The sequence below is a fragment of the Arvicanthis niloticus genome, chromosome 11 (assembly GCF_011762505.2).
Source record: "Arvicanthis niloticus isolate mArvNil1 chromosome 11, mArvNil1.pat.X, whole genome shotgun sequence".
Classification (NCBI taxonomy): Eukaryota; Metazoa; Chordata; class Mammalia; order Rodentia; family Muridae; genus Arvicanthis; species Arvicanthis niloticus.
Window position 1 is genome coordinate 66,112,566 of NC_047668.1, and position 26,147 is coordinate 66,138,712.

General features: G+C 41.7%; 1 protein-coding gene across 4 annotated transcripts in view; it reads right to left on the reverse strand.

Annotated features, from left to right (window-relative positions):
- Positions 1-26,147, reverse strand: part of Map4k3 (mitogen-activated protein kinase kinase kinase kinase 3) — a 138,357-nt gene that overhangs the window by 73,440 nt on the left and 38,770 nt on the right. For all 4 annotated transcript variants that reach the window (XM_034513846.2, XM_034513848.2, XM_076942346.1 and 1 more), the window contains exons 2-3: positions 20,492-20,549; positions 5,191-5,281 (exon numbers count right to left, since the gene is read on the reverse strand). In XM_034513846.2, coding sequence (XP_034369737.1) covers positions 5,191-5,281; positions 20,492-20,549 — 149 coding nt within the window. The remainder of the gene's footprint in view (positions 1-5,190; positions 5,282-20,491; positions 20,550-26,147) is intronic.

Below are 26,147 nucleotides of genomic sequence, written 5' to 3' on the forward strand. Positions count from 1 at the left end.
CTTCAATGTCTCCTCTACTTGTAAAAGGACATCTACTGACAGTGGATGGCAATCACATCGGCTAAGCATTCAGTGTGAGCTGGAGCTCACATAAATCTAAAAGCTTAGATTCATTTAAGGTGTCTAGCTGCCTTGTAATTACCTATTCACCTGTCATATGCTTTAGCTCCGTTTCAATAATGCTTTTCCTGCCCTTTCCAGTGTGAAAACAGTTCTCCACACTAGAGAAAATGAACAGGGGACCAGTTTTCTGGTGTCTTTTGGATTCACTGCCACTGCCTTCCCCTTAAAAGACTCCATTCCCTGTTTCCCTGTCTCACTTAAATACAGTGTTAATTTATTCTATGCAGTGACTTTCTAGTTTATACAGGCAACAGAATAACATGGACCATATATGCTGATGCTACTTAACGGTGCTAAAATGCTTTAATTTATAACAGTCCATTTGGTTAAAATCTCTTATTATAAAAAAGAGATAAAGCTTGAATAGTCAGAATGTCTTAGAAAAATGACTCCATCTGTTCACAAATGTCTCCATTGTGAGGATAAATCTGCAGTGCACTGGGTCATCACCAGGCCATCTGTCCGATAGGACAGGGCTGAGCCAATGGGCCCATTTTACTCATGTCCACAAATTATATGGGTCTTTGTGGCTAGGCATTGAAATTAAAAGCAACCAGAAGATCAATATTAAATGAACAAGCATTAATGTCCTGCCTCAATAAATGTTTAGAAGCCTTCTCTTATTTTGCAAAATTACCTTACTCAAAAATATATAAATAAATAATAAATAAAAATAAATATGTGTGTGCCACTATTTTAATCTTCCAGTTTGATGTTATTAGAATTTATAGGGACAATGTTCTATTATATTGATCTGAATGTCTTATGCCTAAAACATTCATCTTCCCACACAGCACAGATTTAAAAACAGTAAACTTTGTGTGGTTTATACATTGTTCACACACAGGAAAACAAAAGCTGTGGTTAGAACCACCCAGACTTGGTCCTGCCTGGTGGAACAGCATGCTCAGCTGCTTCTCCCTGGGAGAGCCCTCTGTCCAGCAATCGCAGCACCACTGCATTCACAAAGTGACTCAACTTCATCTTAAGTCACCAGTGTAAAAAACACAAAGGTCAGTGAGCACTAGGTATTTTCATATGAGCTAATTCACTGGGAGTCAAATTTGAAATTCTTTGGTTCATTTTAAAATAGATACTCAAAACCCTAAGGGCAGGTGTCCCACCCAGTGTGCCCTCCTTAGGGAATAGAAAGTGATGATTTACTTTGGCAATCCTCAGTATAGCCTAACGTTCTCCAAAGTCCCAGTGCCCTTGCAATCTGAACAGACACCAGCAGAAAACTGATGAGATCCAAATGAAGTGTAAGGCATGCCAAGGTCTGATGCTCAGGGCCTGATCTCACCAATCGTGTGGCTGTGTTCACACTGGGGACAGATGAGGAGGATCTACACAAAGAACTCTATTGCCTTCACCACTCTTCTGTATCTAGTAAGTTTCAAAATCAAAGGTGTCCTTCAAAGGAGAGCTGTAGACTAACAGTGACAACTTTAGTCTTTTTCTGTTTAAAAAAAAGTCAGAAAGACCCGGGAATTAAATTATTCTTGGCGTTAGTGAGGTTAAAGAGTAAGTCTTTGGTGATTTATTTTTTTCTTTTAAGAGAAACACAAATGTTCACAAAATATGCACTGAGTATGTAGCATGCTATTAGTTAGTTCTAAGTCACCAGAGGGAAGCTTAGTCTGTGTGGACCTTGTCAGACTTCACACTGATGATGCAGACACTGTTGAGATCATCAAGCACTCAGTGCTATGGGCACTCGGTCGGGATCTATGAAGTGAGTGTAGACAGCCTGCTGTAAAGTGTGCCCTCCCCTAGCCTTGAGCAGGCCAGAAGGACCTTGTTTACCACAACAGACCTTGCTATAATAGGACCTAGGTGGAGTTATCTGCCCTGGCTGCATATACAATTTCCTACAGGAACTTAGAAGAACAGACTGCCCTCTGAGCTTGCCTTGTGACATAATCCAGCTCAAACAAAGGATGGGTTCTGTGGGCTTTCCCTATATATTCAAAGTGGTGAATATTAAACTCTGAGCCTTGATCAGAGAACTTTGTCTTGGCTCCATGTTTCTCCCATCCCTCTGTCTCCTTTTCATTTCCAATCCTTTCAGGTGAACCCAGTTCGTTTGTGGCCGCTGGGCAGCTATAATAAAGTGGGCTTCTGGACCTTAACTAGTCACTGTGCATCTACTAAGAAAATTCCTGGCCTGATCCTGATCCCCTGGGACACAGTCTGTCAAACTACACCTGCAGTTCATCATCTTTTTGTCTAACACTGTTATAATATATGGTAATAGCAACACCAGGAGAACCTTATGACAGAGTATTCTGGGGTGGTGCACCAAACCCTAACCCCCTTGAACTTTATAAAACAAGCTTGCTTGATTTAGATTTCTGTAGCTGAGTAGTACTATGGGCCAAAGAGGCATTAGTGAGGGAATGGGCAGGGCCAGGCTTACATCCTGCCAGTAACAAGCAACTGAGCCTCCAGAAAAAAGGGTTCTATTACATCCTGCTTTCTCATCTGTGAAAGAGCAGGCTGGATGACAAGATCTCTCTGTCCTTTCCAGATTGAACACAATACAAACCTAATTCTTAGGATTCCATGCCTCTCTTTGGTCCAAGTCTGTACTTAGTCAGGAATAAAGACTGTGTAGAAGAGAGCTAGAGAAAGCAAGGAAGGAAAGACTGTTCTTTTATTCTTTCATCTGTTTTGAAGTCATCATTAGCAACGCCAATAGTCACCTGTCTAAAGCAGCATCTTCATGTTACATTCCCACAACATGGTTCCTTCTTTCTTGCTTGCTTTACCTCCCTCCCTCCCTCCCTCCCTCCCTCCCTCCCTCCCTCCCTCCCTCCCTCCCTCCTTCCCTCTCTCTCTCTCTCTCTTTCTTCTTTTTTTCTTTCTTCTTTCATGTATGAGTGCTCTGCTGCATATACATCTGCCTACCTGAAGAGGGCATCAGATTTCCCTATAGATGGTTGTGAGCCACCATGTGGTTGTTGGGGATTGAATTTAGTAATACCGAGCCATCTCATCAGCCCACAGGTTTATCTTTTAACATGACCCTAACTTTGTTTTAATTTTGGTTTGGGCGGGGGTGGAATTCACTACAGTCTTTGCATTTGGATAGAAATAAAACAAAAGCAAATGTGCTGCTAAGCCCTTCCAAGCCCCTGTTTGAAAGCTGGACACAACATGCACCAGGGCTCACTGCTGACACAACATGCACCAGGGCTCACTGCTCACGGTGTTGAAATCATCTCCGAGGCATGGGTATGGTCGAGGATAGTGCTGGCAGCGCTAAGTGCAGCGCTTTCCGTTCCATGTGTAATTGCATGTAGTCCTCATGGGTACCCATCCCACAGGTGTTGTCACTTTATGTTACAGAGGAGGAAATGGGGACCCTAAGTGATTAAATACTGTGCCATATCTCACATTGTTAACTACCAATGGAAACCAGGATTCTGACTTTTCCACTCAACCACTAACTTCTGTATCACACTGGCATCTTCCTGCAGGAAGAATGCGTGAGGTTGTTTTACCACATGAAGGGTACTGAATAAGTAGGTTTGGCTTCATATACTGTAAAGTGCTTGGCAAAGATGATTAGACCCATGCCCCAGGGAAGCACAACAGCTCTCCTTACAAGACCAGCCTGCCCTAGGAAGCAGCAGATAAACAAGGCATTTTGGAGTGACAATTTTTACTGTATCTAGAATCATCAGTACCATAAATTTAACTGATTTTAGGAGACTGTTTTTCAAGCCCGTACAGTGACTGCACTGCTGGGCCTACCCCCCACCATAAAGACAGGTGCTGAGATGGACTTCATGGGCTGCTACCATCATACTGACAGTTAAGAATGCATGCAGGATTGTGCAACAGCACAGGTAGCCCTATTTCTTTCCCATCTTCATCCAACCCACCCTGCTTCCCAGATGCAGCTAGAGTGAGGAGGAGGGCTGGTTTGGTTTCTTACACAAACAGCAGAGGCAAGGAACAGAACTCCCAGGCTCCTCTATCTCTTCTGTTCAGCAGTGTTCTGTATGTGGGTCATGTGAGAACAGACCGCTAATGTGCATCCAGGCCTCCACCAGTAAACAGGAGAAAATAATCTCTACTCCTTCTGGTAGAATCACACTCACTGCACATGCGGAAGTGAGAGGAACCAGGTAAGTCCGGGGGAACCTTCCACAGCACATGACTTGACGAACCTGGCCTGGGCCTGCCAAAACAGCACAGGAGCTAAGACCATAGCCAGAGGCTCACTTTGGGACCTGGAAAGCATGTTGTGGAAATAATTATAGTTTCTAGTCTTTTGAACAAAATGAAGTGTAGGAAAAAATATGACTGGGGAACCCAGGGTTCCTCCCGCCATGCTGTGGGTAGTTGGCTGGGAACACTCTGGGTTCCTCCAGCTGGAAGTTGGGTCCAGCTGCTCATTAACTAAAGGCCTCCCCACGGTTCCTCACGAGGAAGTTCTTGGGTCTCCAAAACCGGTTTATTGACAGGGCGGCGGATGGTGGATGGATCTGGATGCATACCCCCACAAAACCCAGGGTGGATCTGAGTTAAATAAGGAGGGGAAGAGGGGGAAGGGGCTGGGGAGAAATGTTTATTTGGCTCCACCCTCTGGCCTTCGGGTACCTTATTAGTATGTAAATCTCTCTAGGGCCTGTTCATTGCGTCCTCCTATGTACCTGACTGAAGGGTGAAGGTGGAATGGAGATTAGACCTCGTGTTAGGCCCGACAATAAAGCAAAAACTAAGAGGTCAGAAGCATAAAACATTAAAACAAACAAACAAACAAACCACTAAAAATATGGTTCAGGGAAGAGATGTTCCTGACTGAATTCTTTTAAGCTAAAAGAATAGGGTGGCAGCTGGTGTATTTAGAGGCAACTTCCTCAATGAAACCACACCCAGAATTCTCAGGTCACATGCCTGTGACAGTGTTACCATAATAGGTCATAAGCAACAGTTCCATTCTTGTGAAAAGATTCTATATTCTAAGCAAGAATAACAAATCAAGGCACTGGAATCAATTTTACTGTTAGGTGATGAAACCATTACTGTTTTTCAAAAGGGAAATAAACAGTATACCTGAGATAGCTTCCAAAATAAGCAACAATGTTTGGGTGTTTGCAGTCTTTCATCATAATGATTTCTTGCTGTACAACCGCAAAGTCTTCTCCTAGGACACAAAGCAAGCATGTTGGACACTCCATAGGTAAAATGTTCATTTACTTTAAAACATGTGAAGGTAATTATACTTACAATTAACTATGGCACAGCTAATGAATTTTATTATATCCAACATAACCAATGCCTCAATGGCATTACTTTTAACAACAATTTCAGTCCTGGCTTGAAGAGTACTGTACCTCTGTGAAAAGTGCAAGTGGGACTTCTGGGTCCCAGTTCTGTTCACACTAAGCACTTGGACAAATTACTTATCTCTGTGCTAATTTCCTAAAAATAACTGCACAGGGCAGAATGAGTTACTACCTTCAAAACGCCTGGCAGAGTAATTTCCATACAAACATTTCCTGCTAGTACGAGCACACCTTTGGGCATTGTTACTAGGAAATACATATTACAAAATGATCTTCACTAGGAAATACTCACTGCTTCCTTTTGTTACTAAACAATGTTTGGCTGGTTGTGGTGGCACATACCTATCGACAGGCTGGAAAGGACAAGGCAGGAGAATCATTAAATAATGCTGAATAAAAATTCATAAAGACGTGATTCTTTTAAAGTTAGAGAAAGGTCACTGGCCCAGCAAGTGTGTGAGCTCTGCAGTGTGGAAGGCCCACACTAAGCAGCGTGAGTTAAGGTGACTCCCATACACAGGCATCTCTATTAGGCCTTTCCCAACAGTGGGAGGCTAGGAAAGGTACTCCATCTATACCTAGCCAGACTACTAACAGTCAGTCATCTGGCCTGACCCCTGCTTGGCCAAATTCTCCAAAATAAGTCTTGGCAACCTTAGAGTGCCATCACATGATGGGATGTTCAAAGAGTACTTGTCAGGGAGAAACAGAAACTCAGGGAGGGGTGTGAACCAGAGACACTGCAGGGAGAAAACAAAGGGGAGTGCTCACAATGAAGCCAAAGCGACTCAAGTTTTAGTATTATAACCACAGACAGCTCAATACAATGGGTATTAATGACTACTCACTTCTGAAGCATGAGGGTGTTAGAGTAAGAAGCCCTGCCATTTCTAGTCATGGCATCTTCCTATTGTAAATGTAGCTGAGACCTGAACTAGCCTAGTCAAGAACCATCCCACTGTAAGTCCTAATTACAACAGAAGAAGCAGTGGGGAAGACAGGGTTCTCAGGACCTTAATTACTTTAGCTTGTGTGTGCAAACCCACAAGTCCCAGGAAGGAGGAGAGGGAAGTCTCAAAACTCCACAACTGAATCTCCTTAAGTGTTCCCCCTTCCTGGAGTGTTCCCTCTCCGGCATCCCAAGAGGAAATTCACGATAGAAATAACAGTCATCATAAGACTATTCACAAGTTCCATGGACATGTGAAATACTTCGGAGGGTCTGTACACTGCTTTTTCACCTGTCCTAGAACATTACTGACTACAGACAAATGGAAGAGCTACACGTGGTCAAGGTTGATCTGGTCAGCAGAGTATGTGACTTTTAGTGGCTGAGGCTTTTTTGGGGGGTTAGGCATAAGAGTCATTAGTGGTCATTATAGAAAAATGTTGATCTGTGCCGGGATGGTATTTAATGGAATAACTGAAGGACAAGTGAGCCTTGCCTCCTCTGGTAAGATGCACATACACCTGTGCAAGGTCCTCTGTATCATGAAGCCACCTGAGCAGTGCCTTCTCTTACTTATTAACTATAACAAACTTCTTGCAGTAATCCTCTAGGACAGGATGAGGCCTAACTCATTTCCATACCCTTAGCCCCTGACATGTGACTACATGCAGTTCCTCCAGAGGGATCTGTTGAGAACACCAGCATCGGGGTTAGTTTTAAGCAACAACTGCCAAGCCTTCTACTCTTCTTTTTCTATCAGTGGCTTTAAGCTTTCAGCAATGTTTCCTATGAAATGCTATCGATCCAACTATATATTCCCTCTCCTCCAAGTCAACTCCAATTGTAACAAGTTAACTCCTACATTTCAAAATCCAAAGAAAGCTTCCACACATTCAATTTCTAGAGGTAACTGAAATGTGTAAATTTAGATAGGAAGAAAGAAAATATAGCTTAATACATTAGTAGCCCAAGGAGTTGACTCAGAAGACTTTCTTCAAAGTTGGTATGAAAGTCCAAAGATACATAAACAAGGAAAAAATTCCTAATATACACTTAACTGTGACACCAAAGAGTACTTAGTTAAATCAGATAGCCTTCTAAAATGCTTTTTGATTCTACACTAGTTTTGAATAAAATTTTTAGCTACTATTATGAATTCATATTTCAGAAGGTACACCCCCCCCAAAAAAAAAACCCTGAGATAAACAGGCAAGTCGACAAGTAGAGTACATATGAATGAATCAAGAATTAGGCAAAAAAAAAAACAAAAAACAAACAGCATACATGAAGCAGTCAATAAATGTTAACTGTAGTTAACAAATGAAAATTCAGTGATGGCCCCTGGGGGGTCTTTGTCCCAGAAACTGGTGAACGTTACGTGGCAAAGGGGCTTGCAGGTACCATGCAAGTGATGACCCTAAGATGGGAGAACATCCTGACCATCCAGGTGAGTCACACTGGAGACAACACTACTGGAGCAGGGTGCCACACCACAGGCTCTGGAGGTGGAGCAAGGGGTCAGAGTTTGGGAATGTTGCTCCAGAAGCTGAAAAAGGCAAGAAAGCAGATTCTCCCTTAGGAAATGAGGACTGACATACAAGCCAATGCGGCAGCCAGGGAAATTAATCACACACATCTGCTCAAAGGCCCTTTCCTGGGGATGCCAGCGTTACCCAACAGGGAAACGACGGTCTTTACAACAAATGCTGAAAGAACTGGATATCCACATGCCAGAAACAAAATAGCACTTTGCATGTTTAGAGACAAAAATGACTCAGAAAAGGCTTAAAACTTAAATGCAAAACCAGAAACTATCAAGTTCCTATGAAAAACAAACAAAAACATTTGAACATTGGTCTTAGCAAATGATATTGGGAACAAGACCCAAAACACAGACAACATCAACAAACAATGAGACTGTGTCACACCCAACCTTTGTGTGGGAAAGGAAAAAAGAGACAGAAAAGGCATCCTAGCCTATGGAGGAAAACATCTGCAGACCATCCACCTGGTAAGAAGAAAACACCTAGCAGACAATCCAGCTGTTAAGAGGGAAAAACCTGTAGACCACCTGCCTGATAAGGGGTTACTGTCTAAAATACAGGAAGCTAACATACAAATAACCTCATTAAAAACTGAATAAAGAGTGAAGGGGTCATGTAATTGTCACAAGATGTACAAAAGTCAAACATCTTATGTACATCTAAAAATAAATACAATTTTCACTTGTTACTTTTTTTTTAAAAAAATTTGAGATTACAAATAATAAGCTGAGAATATCAAGAAATTGGATCCCTTGGGTATGGTTGGTAAGCATATGAAACTGTACAGCTGCTATTGTCAAGGGGAGCCCACAAGAGAATATCACTCAGACATAGTTTATAGCAAGTTGAAAGTCTTCATTCCAGCTGGCTGGGACTACACTCAGGTTATCTGGGTTAGGTGTTTGGTATCAGTCTTTGTTTACTTGGTCCCCATTTTAAGTGTTACAGTTTGGAGGGAAAGGTATCCTGGCAGTTGGGAGCCAAGGAATACCACAAAGTCACACCAAATAACAAACTCAATGAGATTTATTGGGAGGGTGGCTGGCTACCTGTGCTCCATTTAAGCAGCAGAGAACTGTTCAGAACACAGGATTTATATAAGGCTTCTTTGGGGGTGGTGTGTTTTCCAGGGTGGCTGGGATTAGAGTGATTGTGTGGCCTGATCTTGGGGCAAACTTGGGGATTGGTGGATTTTTTTTCCTGTAGGGTGGGGCCTGGCTACTCTCCTACCTTGGGGCTGAGAATAGCAGTTACAGCTGTTAGGGAAGTCTGGGGCAGGAGGTGAGGAGAAACAGCCAAGTGCAAGCCTTAATAGTTTACAAAGTATACCAAGTTTACAAAGGAAGTGTAAATTGGCACGAATAGCCAACAACTATGGCTGACCTCACCTTACTGTCAACACTAGCCTGGGGGTTGATTCTTATTCTGACTGGGCTAACCATTGGACCCTGCATCCCTAACTGCATGGCCAACTACATCACAGAGAATAAACTCAGTTAAGCTACTGGTCCTTGGGACCAACTATGCCCCCTAGAACATTACAAGTTGATCATCTGACTCATTCCCATAGAACCAATGGGGAATGTGACAGTGTAGAGGTTCCTGCACAGAGAATTACCAAACTCTATCTGAGGTCAAGATCCCCCAGCCAACATAGCTTCTGCTAAACTGTGCAGAGCCCCTTCCAGATAACCACTTACTTAGCTTAGCTTCTGCAAACTACTTGCTTCTGCAAAGACCCCCTGAAGCTGCTGAGCTTGAGAGATACCAGGATGTGCCTTTTAGCTCTTTTGCTCTTGACACTTGGACTACATTTAGGACCTGAACACCTGAGTGAGGTCCCAGCCACCTGGAATAAAGATTTTCAGTTGTTATAAATTGTGTCTGAGGTCATCGCTAATAGGCTCCCTGTAACACTATGGAAAACAATTCTAAGGTTTTCCTGACTAGATCTATATGATCCAGCAATACTGCTTTCTAGTAAATACTCAAAAGAATGGGAAATGTGATCTGAGCATATCCGCAACCTCCTCTCCATTGCAGTATTGTTCACAATAACTATGAGGTAGCAACCACCCTAATATCCACTGCCAAATAAATGGCTAGGGAGATGTGACACATACACAACGTTATACATATACATACAATGAAGTATCATTCAGCCATAAAACAAAAAGGAGACCCTAGCATGTGCCTTGTTAGTGAAAATTCCCGAAAAGAAGCTATGTCTGGCTGTGAATGAAAAACCCCTGGAAGGAGTCTGTGTGTAGAGACTGATGGACCAACTGGACATTCAATACTGTGGCGAGACTGTAATTTTACAGGATTAGAGGATAATTACCTTATCTTGGCCTAGTTTTAGCCTTCTGGAACATCACTGCCATATTCTGTATAGGAACTAACACTCTGTGATAATAAATAAAGATCTTTTCGAATCTACCGACTTAACAGACCACTGGCTTCCACCGAAAAGCTAGGAATGTCATCTGATAGACCTGTAGAATAGATAGGATCTTAGACCTATAGAAGAACAGAGAGCATCTTAGACCTATAGAATAGATAGGATCTTAGACCTATAGAAGAACAGAGAGCATCTTACACCTATAGAATAGATAGGATCTTAGACCTATAGAAGAACAGAGAGCATCTTACACCTATAGAATAGATAGCGTCTTAGGCCTATAGAATTGCTCCCCCATCCTGTTGTACCCTCCTCTTCGGTGTATTTACCAATGCTAAAATATTTTAAGCTTGCCTTGATTTATGAATTTCTTTGTTCTATAAAACTGTTTCCATGTTGGAAATTGGAGTAACCTCCATCTGTGTTCCTAGGCCATGGTCCCTACAAATGGCTCAGCACAAACTATCTTTTATTTCTTTTAAGATGAGAACTGTGTTTTATGTCAATAGGTTCAACATGAATGGAACTAAAGGCTAATATGCTAAATGAAAAGCCAGTAACACAAAGAAAAGTTCTATATAATTCTAATTTACGTGAAGAATTTAATGTAGCCAATTTAATAGAAACTAGAATAGTCACTATCAAAGACTATAGGAGGGGTGGGATGGAGAATGGATGTTCAGAGAGTACAAATTTCAATCACACAGGATCACAAAACTCTGTTGTATAATATTATTCTTATAGCAACAAGACTATTTTATACCTAAAGTTGTTAAGAGGACAGGTATCAGGCTATATACTATACTAAGAGAGGGTCCTACGGACACATTTAAACATGGACTATAGAAAACAAACAAGGTTTCTTGTCCAATGTTGTCATATTAAAAATAAAGTGCTAATAAGTAATGATCCACTGATCAAAGGTGGAAAAGGAACAAAGTGCAGATAAAATAGAACACCCTGAGTTACTTTACTTCTAAGCGTCAGTAATTTCAGGGGGAAATACCTCATCTGTCCAGTACTGTCTGCCTGGAGTTTATAACATGGTCTAATACAGTCGAGTGGCTACACAACAGCACGTTCTTTGCATAGTATTATCATACATGATGTCATGACAACTTTACCCATAACAATAATAAACACAAGACAGTGCACACAAACAAGTGGTGGCCAGGGATCTGCTCAAGTACACAGGTACCAGGTAAGTCCTTTCCCTAAAGACTTGTCCCTCTATGATGAAACATAAGGACGGAGTGCCACACCAACTTGTAAAGACAGAGAACTAACATTAAAAGCTGACAGGGAATAAAGGCTCATAAAACACCAATGTGGAAAAAGTAGTGGATGGGGTCTTACCAGAATCCTGTCACTTGTAAAGTACTGTACTGCATGAACGTCCCTGCTCATCACTGTCAGTATCTTTCACTGTGTTGGAAAGGGAGAAATGTTCTTGTTTTGAAGACTTTTTCCTATAGCTGATAGCTAATTAATCACACATCTGTCTGTACTTAAATCCTTCTTCAGCAACTGGTGCTATAGATGACAAATAGTTATACACAACTTTAAAGACGGACTAAAGAAGGAAGACTCAAGAGGCCTGTTGTTAGGAGCCGCATGAGCGTGATAGCATTCGCCATTACAAGATGGCGCGGGCATCCTGTCCTCCCACTAGTAAACAACTAACTACGCAGGTGCAAAAGGCAAAAAGCGCGCCAAAGTCACTGCCCATCCCGGGGCGTATTATGGGTAATGAGTGAACAGCCAATCAGAAGTGAACACGCCACTCTAGGGTACATATAGCAGTGCCTTTTCCGGACTTGGGGTCTTTCCACTTCTGCTGATACAAGAATAAAGCCTCGCTGTGGTAACCACCCGAACACCGCCTCACGTGTCTCTTTCGTGGGTGAAGGGGACACGGAGGGGCACGGAACAGCCTGTAGCAGACAGAATGCCCCTTATCAGAACCTGAGTATAAGGCCCAAGTGTATGTGTACTGAGCACTATGCTGCTTGCCAGCTTCAATGGAAGCAGTTATCTTGACCCATCTTTACATTTCGTTCAAATTGGGTCTCAAGAGTTGGCACTGTTCTAGCCTAAGGAAATTTAAGAGCAAAGAAACAGACCTTTAATCTCACAGAATCGGGCTCACTGACGCAGTCACTACAATCGAGGGAAAGCAGAGGAACAGTGAACCATCTCGGCAAGTGCAGCACAAAACAGTTATTACAGGATAACACTGTTTGGACAAGAGTGGAGCTGAGGTGAAGTCCAAACAGAGCAGTGTTTTGACAGGCTTAGAATAAAGTCACGCACTGGGCTGCAAACAAAGGCAAGGTTCTGTCTTTTGGACTATGAGGTCACAACAGACATGGCTGTGGAGGCCAAGACAGTATTGTCCCTTTGGAACTACAATTGTAGATGGTTATAAGCAACTAAGTGGGACCTGGTAACTGAACCCCAGTCTTCTGCTGATGACCCCAGAGAATGTTCAGAGAGCCCCAGCTGTAGAGCTGGACTTTCAGGATTCAAAATCCTAGCTCTACACATAAGCCAAAGTGCTTCAGTTTCTTTAACTATACGAAAAAAGGGTAATAAGATGCGGATTAAATGAGTTAATGCATGCACCTCACTTAGCACAGTGGCTGGCACAAATTAAGCTTAAATAAATGTTAGCTATTGTAGTAACAAGTGCAATGGCTTACACTAGCTCATCTCTGGTTTCCATGCTCAGTGCTTCCTCATTCATTGATTTATCTAGCAAGCATTTACTGAGTGCCTAGGAGACACTGGGAATCCTGTGGAAAACCAAGTTCGTCCTATAGAAATGATAGTCTAGTGAAGCCTGTGGCACCACGTTCTTCTTTTTAATCTGAAAGGTTTTAATGCTAAGAATATGGACTTATTATGGGGAAAAGACACAATGCTCCTCAGTGACCTGTGACAAGACAGTGAATGCTTTTGGGACAGTATCACATTTTGTTACTGAAAACTCCAATACTAACCAGGAAGAGTCTTAATCCAATACTCAGTATTTGTAGCACTTTTAAAATTCTTGGAATTTTATAGTTGGCATTATATATTCATGTGTCTTGCTTTCATATTCTTCTGATCCACACAAGTGCACAACAAAAACAGCTGCTATCGAATAAATAATGGCTAAGGGATGATCTTTGCAATTCAGCGCTTTCAGACCTAAAACCAGGAAAATGTTATGCAAAAGCCAATGAAACTGTCACCAATTTACAGCAGATGGTGTTAAAGAAACAAGTCACTACATAAAGGAAAAAAATAAAGGGAAAGCAAAGTCTCTAACTTCTTAGGAACTGACCGTACAAACCCCCAAATACCACTCTACACCCCAGCCATGTGCTCAAGACCAGATTACAGTCCCAGCTCATGCTTGGCTCTAACCTGGGATTTTATCACTTATCACTCATAGAGAAAACTTACCTTTCTCTCTCTGACTATTGTGAATGTGTGTGTATGCGCATACACATGTAGGCGTTGGGGGTGGGAATGGTATTAACATAGACACACATACATGTACACGCAGCACAACACATGACATTTACAGCTAAGTTGTCCACACTTGTATGTGAGCAACAGCTACCTACTAGACTTAATGTATTTATTTCTACGTCTGATTTTCCACTGGACATATCAGTGTCAGACAGTATACATACATATTCATAGAAATTCATACAGATATCCATATATGCCCACGTATGTGGGGTGGGGAGAGAAACAAAAAAACTAATTCCCATTCTCCATACTGTTTCACATGTTTGTCTCTGTCACTGAATGTCCAACACATACTACAGTTCTCATTATGGGCTGATAACTAACTACATCTTATGGGTTCAAAAAGAAACGGCCCCACTTTGACCAGAACTCACTTCTTCAGTTACACCAACCTAGCTGCACAAGCATCACACTCTCTTACCTCCTTGTGATGCACTGTGTACCCTACAAGAATCCACCATAAGTTACAAGTCCCTCTAGCTAATGGTCCATGTCTTGCCTGCTCCTTTCCACAGGAGGCCTTGAGAGGAGACTTTACTGCCATCTCCACTCATTTCCCCTCATTCTCCCACACAGCTCCTACCACCCACTGAACAAATGCTCAGTCTGCAGTGCACTGCGATGCACACACCTCCCGCATAACTCACTGCGATGCACACACCTTTTAGCATCATGCCAGTTTTTATCCCTACCTTCCTCCAAGACTTTCTCCTGGGGTTTGATAAAATATCCATCATATTATGTCCTAGCTAAGTGACTCTGGTAGCTCCTGCTCAAGCCTTCTTTGCTGAATTCTCCTTTCTAGTAGACCTCTAACATTAGAATTTAACCTCAGGCTCCAACTTCAGCCCTTTCTTCTCTATCAATATTTTTTTCCTGGGTGACATTATCATTTAAATCTTGCTTTAAGAGCTAGTTATATCCTAAGGATTTTGAAATTACACCACTAGCCTGATTTCTGGAACTGCAGATGCATGGTCACTGTTTAGTCCACACAGGCATGCTAAAAAACACACACCATCAAACCCAGTTATTGGTTCTATGATCCTGTTCCCCAGGCAGACAGCCCTCTAAAAACCTTTTATAGGGTCCTCTTTATCACAGTTCTTGGGACATCTATGATCCAGTCCTAATTTGGAAGTACATTTCATTCCAATGGGAATTGGCTCACACTGACAGAGCCATGGTAGCCTGTCTTCTACCCTCAATTTTGGTGCCTGTTCTTACTTCAGACCACTGGTCTTGCTTGTGACTACCTGGAATGGTCTTCCCCAAGAGTATCCTATGACTGTTATCATTCAAATCACAAGCCAATGTTATCAGCTTTGAGCAGTCTTCTGACACTATGATACCAGCTGAAGTAGTCCTCAACCACTTTCAACCATGACTTCTCACTTTGGCTCATGAAATTAGCTTACTTATTTATACATTTCTGTATTTACTGTGTTGGTGTTGACTAAAATCTAAGCTTTTCAAGGGTCAGGCTCATCTGCCTTAGCTACTATGTCTGGCACTGGATAGACAATGAATAGATACTAATCAAATGATTGACATGAATGATTTTTTACAGAATACAAAGCCAAAAAGTTATACATGGCAGAGAAAGATAGCCAACCACTAGCCCCAAAGGAATGGTAAGTACTAACAGGAGAACAATTTTTGCTCAATAATACCATGATTTTCACAAAGGCGTAAGAAAAAGAAATCTTGGGGCTGGAGATGGCTCAGCAGCTAAGAGCACTGGCTGCTCTTCCAGAGGTCCTGTGTTCAATTCCCAGCAATCACATGGTGACTCACAACCATCTGTAATGAGACCTGATGCCCTCTTCTCATGTGTCTGAAGGCAGAAAAAGTGTACTCACAAACAAACAAACAAATAAAAATCTTAAATTAAAAAAAAAAAGGAAAAAAATCCTGAAAACCTTTCTGATTATGGTATCCCTAGTACATATCTTCCTAGTAAGACTGCCACCAGTCAACTCCAAAACTGATAACAAAACCAGAGTGTGTCCTTGTAGCCAGGTGTGGTGTTTAGGCCTTTAATGCCAGCATTCAGGTGCCACAAGCAGGCAGAGCTCTATGAGTTCCAGGCCAGCCAAGGTCAAGGTCTCTACATAGAGAGACCTTGTCTCAGACAAGAAAACAAACACACCTTCCTTCAAACAAAACATCAAAAACAATAAACCCCACAAAACAAACAACCAAACAAAAACCCTAGTGACTTGTCAAAGGACTATAGAAATGGCTCTGTATTAATACAGAGCACTTGCTGCTCTTTTAGGGGACCTGGGGACCCATATGTTGCTACCAACCATTTCTAACTCCAATTTCAGGCAGTCCAAAAACATACATGTAGGTAAAGCACCCATACACATAAAATATTTTTTAAAAACAAAAAGATAGCAGTTTAGAAATAATAACATAGAAAAATACTCATGATACACTATCATATCCATAAAATATACATGCTTGGTATCTGTGATGGGCAAGGCCAGGCCACTTCAAGCCTGAGAACACAGTCAGAAATGGAGCCCAGCTGAGGACCAGTGACAGAGCTCTTGCTCAGCAATGAACAAGGCCCTTGGCCTGATTCCCAGAACTGTAGTAAAAAAGGAACATGGATGTATAGAAAAATCACCAGAAATCACCATCTCTTCTCATAGAACTTACCATCCCTGCTGCTGAGTGACATGCTGTCTTCCCTATCCAGCCCATGCTTGCAGCACAGATTACTCACAGTGCTAACCACCCCTGTGAGCCACTTCTGCAAGGCCACTGCAGAGCTCTCAGAATTGTGCCCATTACATGCATCATGCTAACAAAGTCAGCTGGCCTGTAGAGAGAATACCCATGTATTGTATGGATGCATCATCTGTCAATCAGAAAACCTATGGCTTATGGGAAAAGGCAAAATAGACAGAGGGACATCTGAGAGGCAGAAAGAATTCTGGGACAGAGCCAGGCAGGAAAAGTCACCAGGACAGATATGAAGACACAGAAGCATGGTACCTGAGCTGAATACAGGTAACCAGCCATGTGGCAGGTCAGCTAGTCAGGGAGCAAGACTAGCTATATGGCCTATATTTGTAAATATATATTGAGTCTGACTTGTTATCTGGGGAACTTGGGGCTGGGAGGAAAACAGCACATTATGCTGACCTACAGTAATGGTCTTGCCTATCTGATCTTTGACCAGCCCCTCACCATCTGCTTACTTCACTGTAAACATAATTATGTGTATGTATGAGTATTTCCATGTAAATATCAAAAAATCTGGAGAAAATAAAAAAGTTGACAATGGTTCTACAAGTCAGAATGATGAATGGCTTTAATTTCCACCTCTGCTTTAATTCTATTTTGCAATTTAAGTCCAAAAAGGACAGACTTACAGTTAAGCAAAAAAAAAAAAAAAAAAAAAAAAAAAAAAAAAAAAAAAAAAGAAAGAAAAGAAACAAAACACTTGAGAAAAGGAAGAATAAATTAAAGTCATGTGAACAAGATTAGAAGTCACAGTGAGACACTTTCAACTAACCTCACATGTAAAACATTTTGCCAAAGTATCAAGTTTTCACTTAGCTTCTGTTTCAAAATGGCTACCAGCTATTAAAAAAGAAGAAAAAAAAAAGGAATACTTAAATCAAAGTACAAATTCTTAAAGTCTATATCACATTGCATTTGATGATTGTAGACTTAAGTTTTTGACACAGATGGGCAACCAGCACAGTTGATCCTGATGACAAATTATAGGACAGATTATCTAGCTTCTTCTTCTTCAAAAAAAAAGACACAAAGACACTTACAGACATAAATGAAAAATGACAGTTAAGACACATCAATGATTTCCAATACAGGGACTTTATTAGTAAGAAACTATTATCAATACTGCTAGTTGGCTCTTGGTTATATATTGAGCACTTTAAAGAAATTTCGTGTGTAATATATACATGCTTGTGTGTAAGCAAGTGCAAGCCTGCACATACATGCAGGGGCCAGAGGAGGACATTGCCTTTTCTAGTTATTACTCTGCCTTATTCCCTGGAGACAGGGTCTCTCAGTGAACCTGGAACAAGGCTGAAGACAAGGCAGCCCCAGGGACCCTCCTGCCTCTGCACTCCACAGTGACAAGTCACAGGCCAGGGTCATGACAGGCTTTTTATGGATTTGTCATGATGACTCCAATATAGAGGTATTATGAATAATGCCACTTGTGTGCAAGCTGTGGGGCTAGACAAGACAGCATGACTGCCATTATGGCAAACCTCCAGTCACTTCTAAAGAAAGAACTAGAGCCAGGCACAATGGTACAAGTCTATAACCCCAGCACTTGGGAGGCAGAGGTAGGAGGATCTCTGAGTTCAAGGCCAGCCTGGACTACACGGTGAGTTCCAGGACAGCCAGGGCTACATAGTGAGACCCTGTCATCCCAACCAATCAACTACAATAATAAAACCTCACAGAACTCAACATTATCCAGAATGGCAGCACTGTCTCACACTCCCACCAGTAGTACAACACAAAGGTTTTGTCACTTTTCATTTTTTATTCCCTTTATACACTGAAATATTAAGTTTAGAGATGATTTGATGTTTCAGATCTGATTCAAAACAAACTGGTGTGGTGTGGTGTGGTGGTAGTGTGTGTGTGTGCGTGTGTGCACGTGTGCGTGTGTGTTTGGAGGTAACCAGGAACTGACAAAACAAGGCTGGTCACACCTTGAGAACTCCAGCACAGTGGGCAATAGCAACCTTCTCCTTATACTAAGTACTCAGTGCAGAATGTCAGCTCTATTGTTACTTAAATGTGACTGTTTAACTCCCATAACAAATCTGAAAGTGAAGCTACTATTACTATCTTTCCTTTAGAGATGAGAAAATAGAGACTCTTAAACCTTAGGTAATGGAACCAAGTCCTGACCAGCAGGGAAACAGTTGCTTTCAGAGTCTGTGATTTCAACTGTCCAGACAAACTCAGAAAGAAGTAAACATTTCCCTAAGACAGGAGCAAAGATACGAGAGGAGTACAAATGAACGGTTTCCTTGTCTTTGTTTTAACTGTGAATCTTCTAATACACTGCAATGTTGAAGGTCAATAGTATCACAGATCACCCATTACACACATCAGAAAACAACTGAGTTAATGATGGTCTTCTAAGTTTCTAGTTTGATTTTTTAAGGAGATTTTAAGATATACTGAATAGATTCTATGCCAGGACTTTAGCGCATAGCTGAGAAACTGTGTTTTTACTAAAATCTGGAAATAAGAAAGAGCAAGGGGAGAACTTTAGTAGGCTCATTCCCTTAGAGTTGTAGAAGTTTTGTGAAGACACCCAGCCTATGTGGGAGAATGACGTTAAGTCCTGGTGACTTTGGACTCATGGCCAAACCATCACTGATTAAAAATGAAAGCCCAGGTGAAAGTGCCTCAACTCTTGTCCAGATTTCACCAACTTCTAACATCTGTCTTACAAACCGAACAGCAGAGAAGACGAAGAACTCTTATTGGTGATAGTGGAAGGTAGAGTATGGGGAATCGGTAACTGCATCTAACTGAAACTGTGTTCTGGGCTCAAGGTATTTTCCTGTGGCTTACACAAGCAAGCAACACACCCTCCAAGTTTCGTCTTAATGGTACTTGTAAGGAATTTACCAATGAGCTAAGGGTAACAGAAAGTGGCCTGGTTTTGCAGCTCAGAATGCTACTTTATATTTCAGCCTGAAATCTGAATATTATTGGTCATTCAGAGAAAAACTGGCCCATCCCTAAAAAAAAAAAGTCTCCCTCTGAAGCTAAAACCTAATGTACTGAGGGCTTCATCCACACACCAGCAAGACTGCTTGCTTACTGTAGCAAGGAGAGGGAGGGAGGGAGGGAGGGAGGAAGGGAAGGAGGGAGGGAGGGAGGGAGGGAGGGAGAGAGAGAGAGAGAAAGAGAGAGAGAGAGAGAGAGGAGGTTCTGAGGGAGGATCTGGAGAGCAGTAGGCTCAGGGAGATATAGGTTTTAGGGGAACACAAAGGAGAACAGAGTAGAGCAGACAAGACACACAAAGAGACTCTAAAATGGGCTGATCAAGTGGAAAGGGACTATGTAGATATCAATGACACACAGGTGCTAAGAGCTGGTGAGGTCTGTTAGAAACTCAGGACACAGGGCAAGAGGACAGGACACAAAAACCCAGACTACAGCTTCCCAAATGTTAGGTCGGTCTTCCCCATTGGACTTGTCTCTCACAGCAGAGTAATGTCATCTGCAAACAAATAAGCTAGTATAAACTTGTCACAATTAGTCTGTGGAGTTATGATGTCACATCTCCTTAGGACCTACTCTCCTTCCCAGAGCTACCAATCATTTTTCTAGGAAAACCTGAGCAAAGCATGTGCTTGGCTCAGAGAGAAAGAAGAAAGAAGAGATGGTCCTCTCTCTCCCCTACAAGACCCTGAGAAAATAAGTGAATGGTAATTATTATTATTAAAATAAGCATTAGCCAGGCATGCCTATCATCTCAGGACTCAGGATGCTGGGGTATGAAGGCCAATAGTTTAAGGCCAACCTGAGCTACAAAGACCATTTTTAAAAAACTGAAGTATAACAAAATTACTCTATGATATCCAATGACTTTCTAGCAATAAGAAACATAAAATTTCAAATAATTTACCTGGTTCCAATTTTATCACTTTAATTGCTGCTAATTCTCCAGTGTTGACATTCCGTGCCTAAAAGAAAAAAAGAAAAGATCATGAAAACAAAATCTGTATGAAAAGGCATTTCAGTTTATTGTTTATTTTCAATCATACAGAAATATTTTGAAAGTATCTAATTTACATTATAATTAGATTTACAATCTAATTTACAAGCACTGTGTCCTTCATAATGAATTCCAGCATTAATCCAAGTGTAAACTTACTGCCATATTAACAGGGTACTGTTCTCAGTGGCTTGAAACTCACTTGATTCTTCAGCACTTGTAAGGTAAAAACCAGCACTGTTCCCATGTTGCAAATAAGAAAAATGAAAGTGGAAAAACCTGCTTGGTCATACAACTGGCTAAGTGGGAGCCTGGGATTCAGAGGCAGGAGGAAGTCTACTCCAGACTTCATAGTGAATCCTTCGAGCTTCATATTACAGAGCTCTTTCATGCAGAGGCTAGGGAAACTACCAAGTGGACTGGCATTGAAATCTTTAATTAGAATCTAATTTGAAAGCAGCTCCCTTATGGCCCTTCAAATCCACATGTTGCCAATAAAATCAATGTATTCAAAACAAGCCACTCATGAAAAATATATTTAAAAAACCAATTCATGGGGCTGGGAATGTGGCTCAGTTGGTAGAATGCTTGTGTGGCAGCCTGAAGCCTTGAGTTCTGTCCCCAACCTGGGCAAACCAGGCATGGTGGTGCACATCTTTAACCACAGCACTATAATTAATTTAATTATCTTGTACATCAGTCTAAAGGGGAAACACATGCAATTCCATGACTATCGGAAGATCTTATCATATGGCTAGGATTAGATTTAGCTGCTTTACTCCCTTATTAATAGATTGAGAAAATCTGTCAATTACCCGACACAAACCAATGACACCGTTAACAAAAGAACGCTTCTAAGAGTACTGGGGGCATTAAAAATGCCAGCAGAGGGACTGAAAAGAGGGCTCATGCAAATGTGAGGGCCTGCTATACAAATGTGAGGATCAGAATGGAGTTCAGCTTCCTAGCGCTCATATAAAACCCAGCTCTCTGGAGGTGCAGGCAGGGAATCCCTGGAGCAAGCTGCCTAGACAGACGAGCAGGAATGGCAAGCTCTGGATTCAGTTAGAGACTCTGCCTCAAGGTATAAGATGAGAGCAACTGAAGATGCCTCCAGCCATCAAATGTGGGTCTCTGAACCCATCTGCATACATGTCCACATGTGCCTGCACACACATACATACGCAAAGCATGCATATGCAGCATTCACACACCGACACATATACTCATCCCCTCCACCAATACACATATAAGCAAACTAGCCAAGTATACAAGAAAATAGAAAAAAAAGTTGAGCCATCACTAAAAATTTAAACTTAAGATTCTCCAAAGGCTGGGGAGACAGTTCCCTTGAACAAGCAATAGAGTCTAAGTTTAAGTCCTTGGCACCCACAGAAAAGCAGAGCATAGATGCCGAGTCTGGCTTTGCATCCCTGTAATCCCAGCATTAGCATGATCTCTGCTTCAGAAAGTATGTTGGCAAGTGATAGTTGACAGTGATGCCAACTTCTGACCTCAACACACACAAACATGCACACATGTGCATGTGCACCTGCATACACCCACACATGCACAAACACACATATGCATATGCCACACAATATTTTTTTTTTTTGAGTCATTGTGGTAGCACAGACCTTTAATCCTAGCACTTTACTTGAGAGGGAGAGGCAAGTGTGTCGACACGAGTTCAAGGCTAGCCTGGTCTACAAAGTTAGTTCCAGGTCAGCCAAGGTTACAAAATGAGACTCTGCAAAAAAAAAAAAAAAAAAAAAAAATCCAAAAGATTTTTTTTCGTAGTATTTGAGTGTGATTCCCAACCCCCCTGTTTTAATACTTGGTCCCCAGTTGGCTTTCTGGAAAGGATTATGAGGGGTAACCTTGTTGGAGAGTGTGTCGTGGGTTGGGGGAGGTTGAGGTTTCACTTGGTGCCTCCAGCTCATGGTCTGAGATGTGAGCTGTCAGCAGTTCTACCCCATGCCTTCACTCCATCCTCATGGACTCGAACCCTCTGGAAAAGTCAATCCAATTAAATACTTTCTTCTTTAAGTTCCTTTAGTCATGGTGTTTTATCAAAGCAACAGAAAAGTAACTAATATATTCCCTATAAAAATTGAAAAATTAAAAAAAAATGCAGGGAAAACTCATTTTAAAGTCCTATCTTAGGGGCTGACGAGACGGTGCAGTGGTTAAGAGCACTGGATGCTTTTCCAGGGAACCTGAGTTCAGTTTCTACATGATGGCACTCCATCATCTATAATTCTTATTCCAGAGGATTCAATGCTCTCCCCTGGGCCCCATGGGCACCAAGCACACACAACAGACATACATGCAGGCAAACATACATATAAAAAAGTCTTTAAAAATTCTTCAACATATAATCTTTATAACCAACAAATACTCACGATGCCCATATAGAGGCAATAGAAAACAGATCTTAACACTTCAAGTCAAAGTTCCTTTCTTTTAAGTGTGACAAACCTTCCAACAGCACTGAATAAATTCTGTTCCTTCCTTCAGGATGAGACATCACATAAACAATGAACCCAGAATATCACTGTGGGAGCATCTGCAAACAAGGACAGGGTGTACCTGGGGGATACACAGGGCATCTGCAAATAAAACAAGATGCTACTTCCTGACTCAGTGCATCTTAAAATCAGACCAGTTAAAAAGTCTTGCTTGTTTATTGAAAAGAAGTTCAGAGTATGGTGGGTCTACTATGTCTTCACACTGCAGACAGTGTGAAGTCACAAAGTGAAGCTGATTGACCAGAGCTGAAAAATTGCTCCCAGAAGCCACAGGAGGGCACACTCTTTACTGACAAAATCACAAAAGTCTTTTTAAAATGGCTGCTGCACTCAAGATACTTGGCTAAAAGCTGATTTACTCAGAGTTCTCATTAGCCATATTCAGCTGAGAAATCATGACAGTAAATTCCTAGAGAGCAAGTGACATAAGCCACTATTCACTAAGCTTTCAGAGGGTCTGTCACTACTCTTTGACTTATTAATATAAATCAGAAGGCCTGTCAAAAACTTGCTACAAGGTAACAGTTCCAAACTCCAGTTTTTGGGGGAGAATAAGGTGCTCTCTCGCCTGTGGCTGAGGCCAGCTGGCTGAAGAGCTACTGCCCCTCCCCCTCTCTGAAATGCTGCTCAGTGTGCATTTACTTGGCAATACTGAGGCAGTTCACTCTGTGAAGGTCGGGTAGGAGTCCAGAGGAAGTCAGGGAACTTCCACGTCCGAGCCTCACCTCATCAGAGACCATGCTCTACACAAAGGGCACACAGCGGTGACCGCAGACATGAGACTTCAGGACTCGGGATGCTGAGGCAGGAGGAGAGTGCAATGGCAATCTGGACTGTATCAAAACCCTACCTCAAAAACACACTTATTTCAGAATTAAGTCAATATTATCTCTAATATTTATTCTGGATTTACGAGTTCTGATTCAGATTAAGCAAATTAGTTTTCAAATGAGCAAGTTTAACATTCTAAGATGTTGCCATGTATGAACTTTAAGAAACAAACAAACAAACAACAAAGTATTGCATCAGATTTTCCATACTTCTTAAAGGCAAAGCTGGAGTGAAGCGTTCTGAGCATCTATACCTTGTTGTTGACAGCCCTCAGCTAACATCCACATATCAGTTTACCTTTGCTGCGGACCTCACTGCTGTGCACTTCACATGTTAGAGTTAGGCAAGCACCATCACTACTGGATTTTAGATGAAATCATCACAGCACCAAAACAAAAACAAAACCCTAAGCCCACAAGATGCCATTCCGACTCTCCTGGCAACTCCTGCTCAACCTCCCTTCCCTGTGGATTTGAGTATTAGGGATGTTTCACTAAATGGAACTGAGCAACATATGGTCCCTGGTAACGGCTTCTTTTGCTCAGTATGTGTATGTTTCCATATCCACACAAATAATATTACATTGCAAAGAAATATATTCTGTTTTTCCACTCATCAGCTGAAGGATATAAAGAGAGGCAGTTAATCTTCTGTGTCAACTCAACTGGCCTTAGAATCCCTGAGGAGACAGACTTCTAGGCATATCGTGTTTGCAGAGATTATTAAATGAAGAAAAAAACTACTCTGATTGTAGGTGACATCATCCCAAGAGCTGTGCCCCAGACTGGACATGGGGAGTGTGTGTGTGTGTGTGTGTCTGTGTGTCTGTGTGTGTGTGTGAGGCGGGGAGCCAGATGAGCATTCTCTGCTGTTCTGAGGCATGACATGAGAAGTCTCAGGTCTGCACTTCGACACTATGGAACTACCTTCTCAGCCATGATGGATCAAACCATGCCCCATCCAACCATGAGCCAAAGGAAATCTTTCCTCTTTCCCTTAAGCTGCTTCTTGTCAGGTGTTTGGTCAGAGTAACAAGAAAAATACATATGTGTAACACATGGGTTCTTTCTAGATTTGTCTGTTATAAATACTACTTGCTACTATATATGAAACCATATAAGTGTCTGGGTAAACCTGTTTCTAATTCTCTGAAATTTATACCTTAAATGCACTAAGAAATGTTGGTCTGAATAATATTCCAGGCCCATCATTTTGAAGAGCTGCCAAATTGTTTTCCAAAGCAGCTCTAGTGTCTTGCATTATTTCAACTAACACATCATGCTCCAGTTTCCCCACACCCTTCAAAAACTGTTCCTTTGTGTTTTTTTCCTTTAGCTCTCCCATGGGGATGCCCATCTGCCTTTAGAGTACCAGGATTACATGTGTGCCACTACACCTAGAGGATCCATTTAAAGTGCCATGAGATGTTCACACCATAAGCTGCACACTATAGGCAAGCACATCACCATGGAGCTACACCTCAGTGCCTATCTTCATTGTCTTGATGCATTCATGTGTTCATTCATTTTGATGAAGTCCAACGTGGCTTGTTTTGTCCTTCTGTGTTTCTTGACAGTTAAGAAAGCTAGCATGACAGATCTCTTTGCCAACAGTCTTTACTTTCCACCCTTATATTAAGGTCAATGATCCACTTTTAGTAACTTTCTGTATGACACTACACCACAGGGAGTTTCCAATTTCATTCTTGTGCATGTGAATATGAAGTTGTGAAACACAGTATTTTTAACTTCAATAAAACCCTTTATTATCTGATCCCCACATATCTTTCTAGTCACTCCCAAATTTGTACTTTATGCTCTGGCCAAACCACACAAGTTGTGGCTCCCCAGTCCTAGCCACACTTCCACCCCAGCGCCCACTCCTGGCCTGGATCCCAGACCTCATATTGCTCGGTCCTAACCTTAAGAGCTAGGCTTAGGTTATCCTGACTCTGTCCCCTTAACTTACGTTCACTTAGCACTTCTTAGCCCTCCATATTCCCACAGACCCTAGGTAATCTTTCTCAAACTGGAAAGGGCCTGATGAGAATCCTGCAGATTTAGAAATAATCTCAGTTTACAAATGTTCTTGAAAATTCTTGATTTCAGATCTGCTTGAGATTTTGTTTGAATGAGCCATGGGAGGCTTTCAGATTAGACTAGTATGGAAAAGTTTGTTTTCCTGAGCTGACTTTACACTGCTGA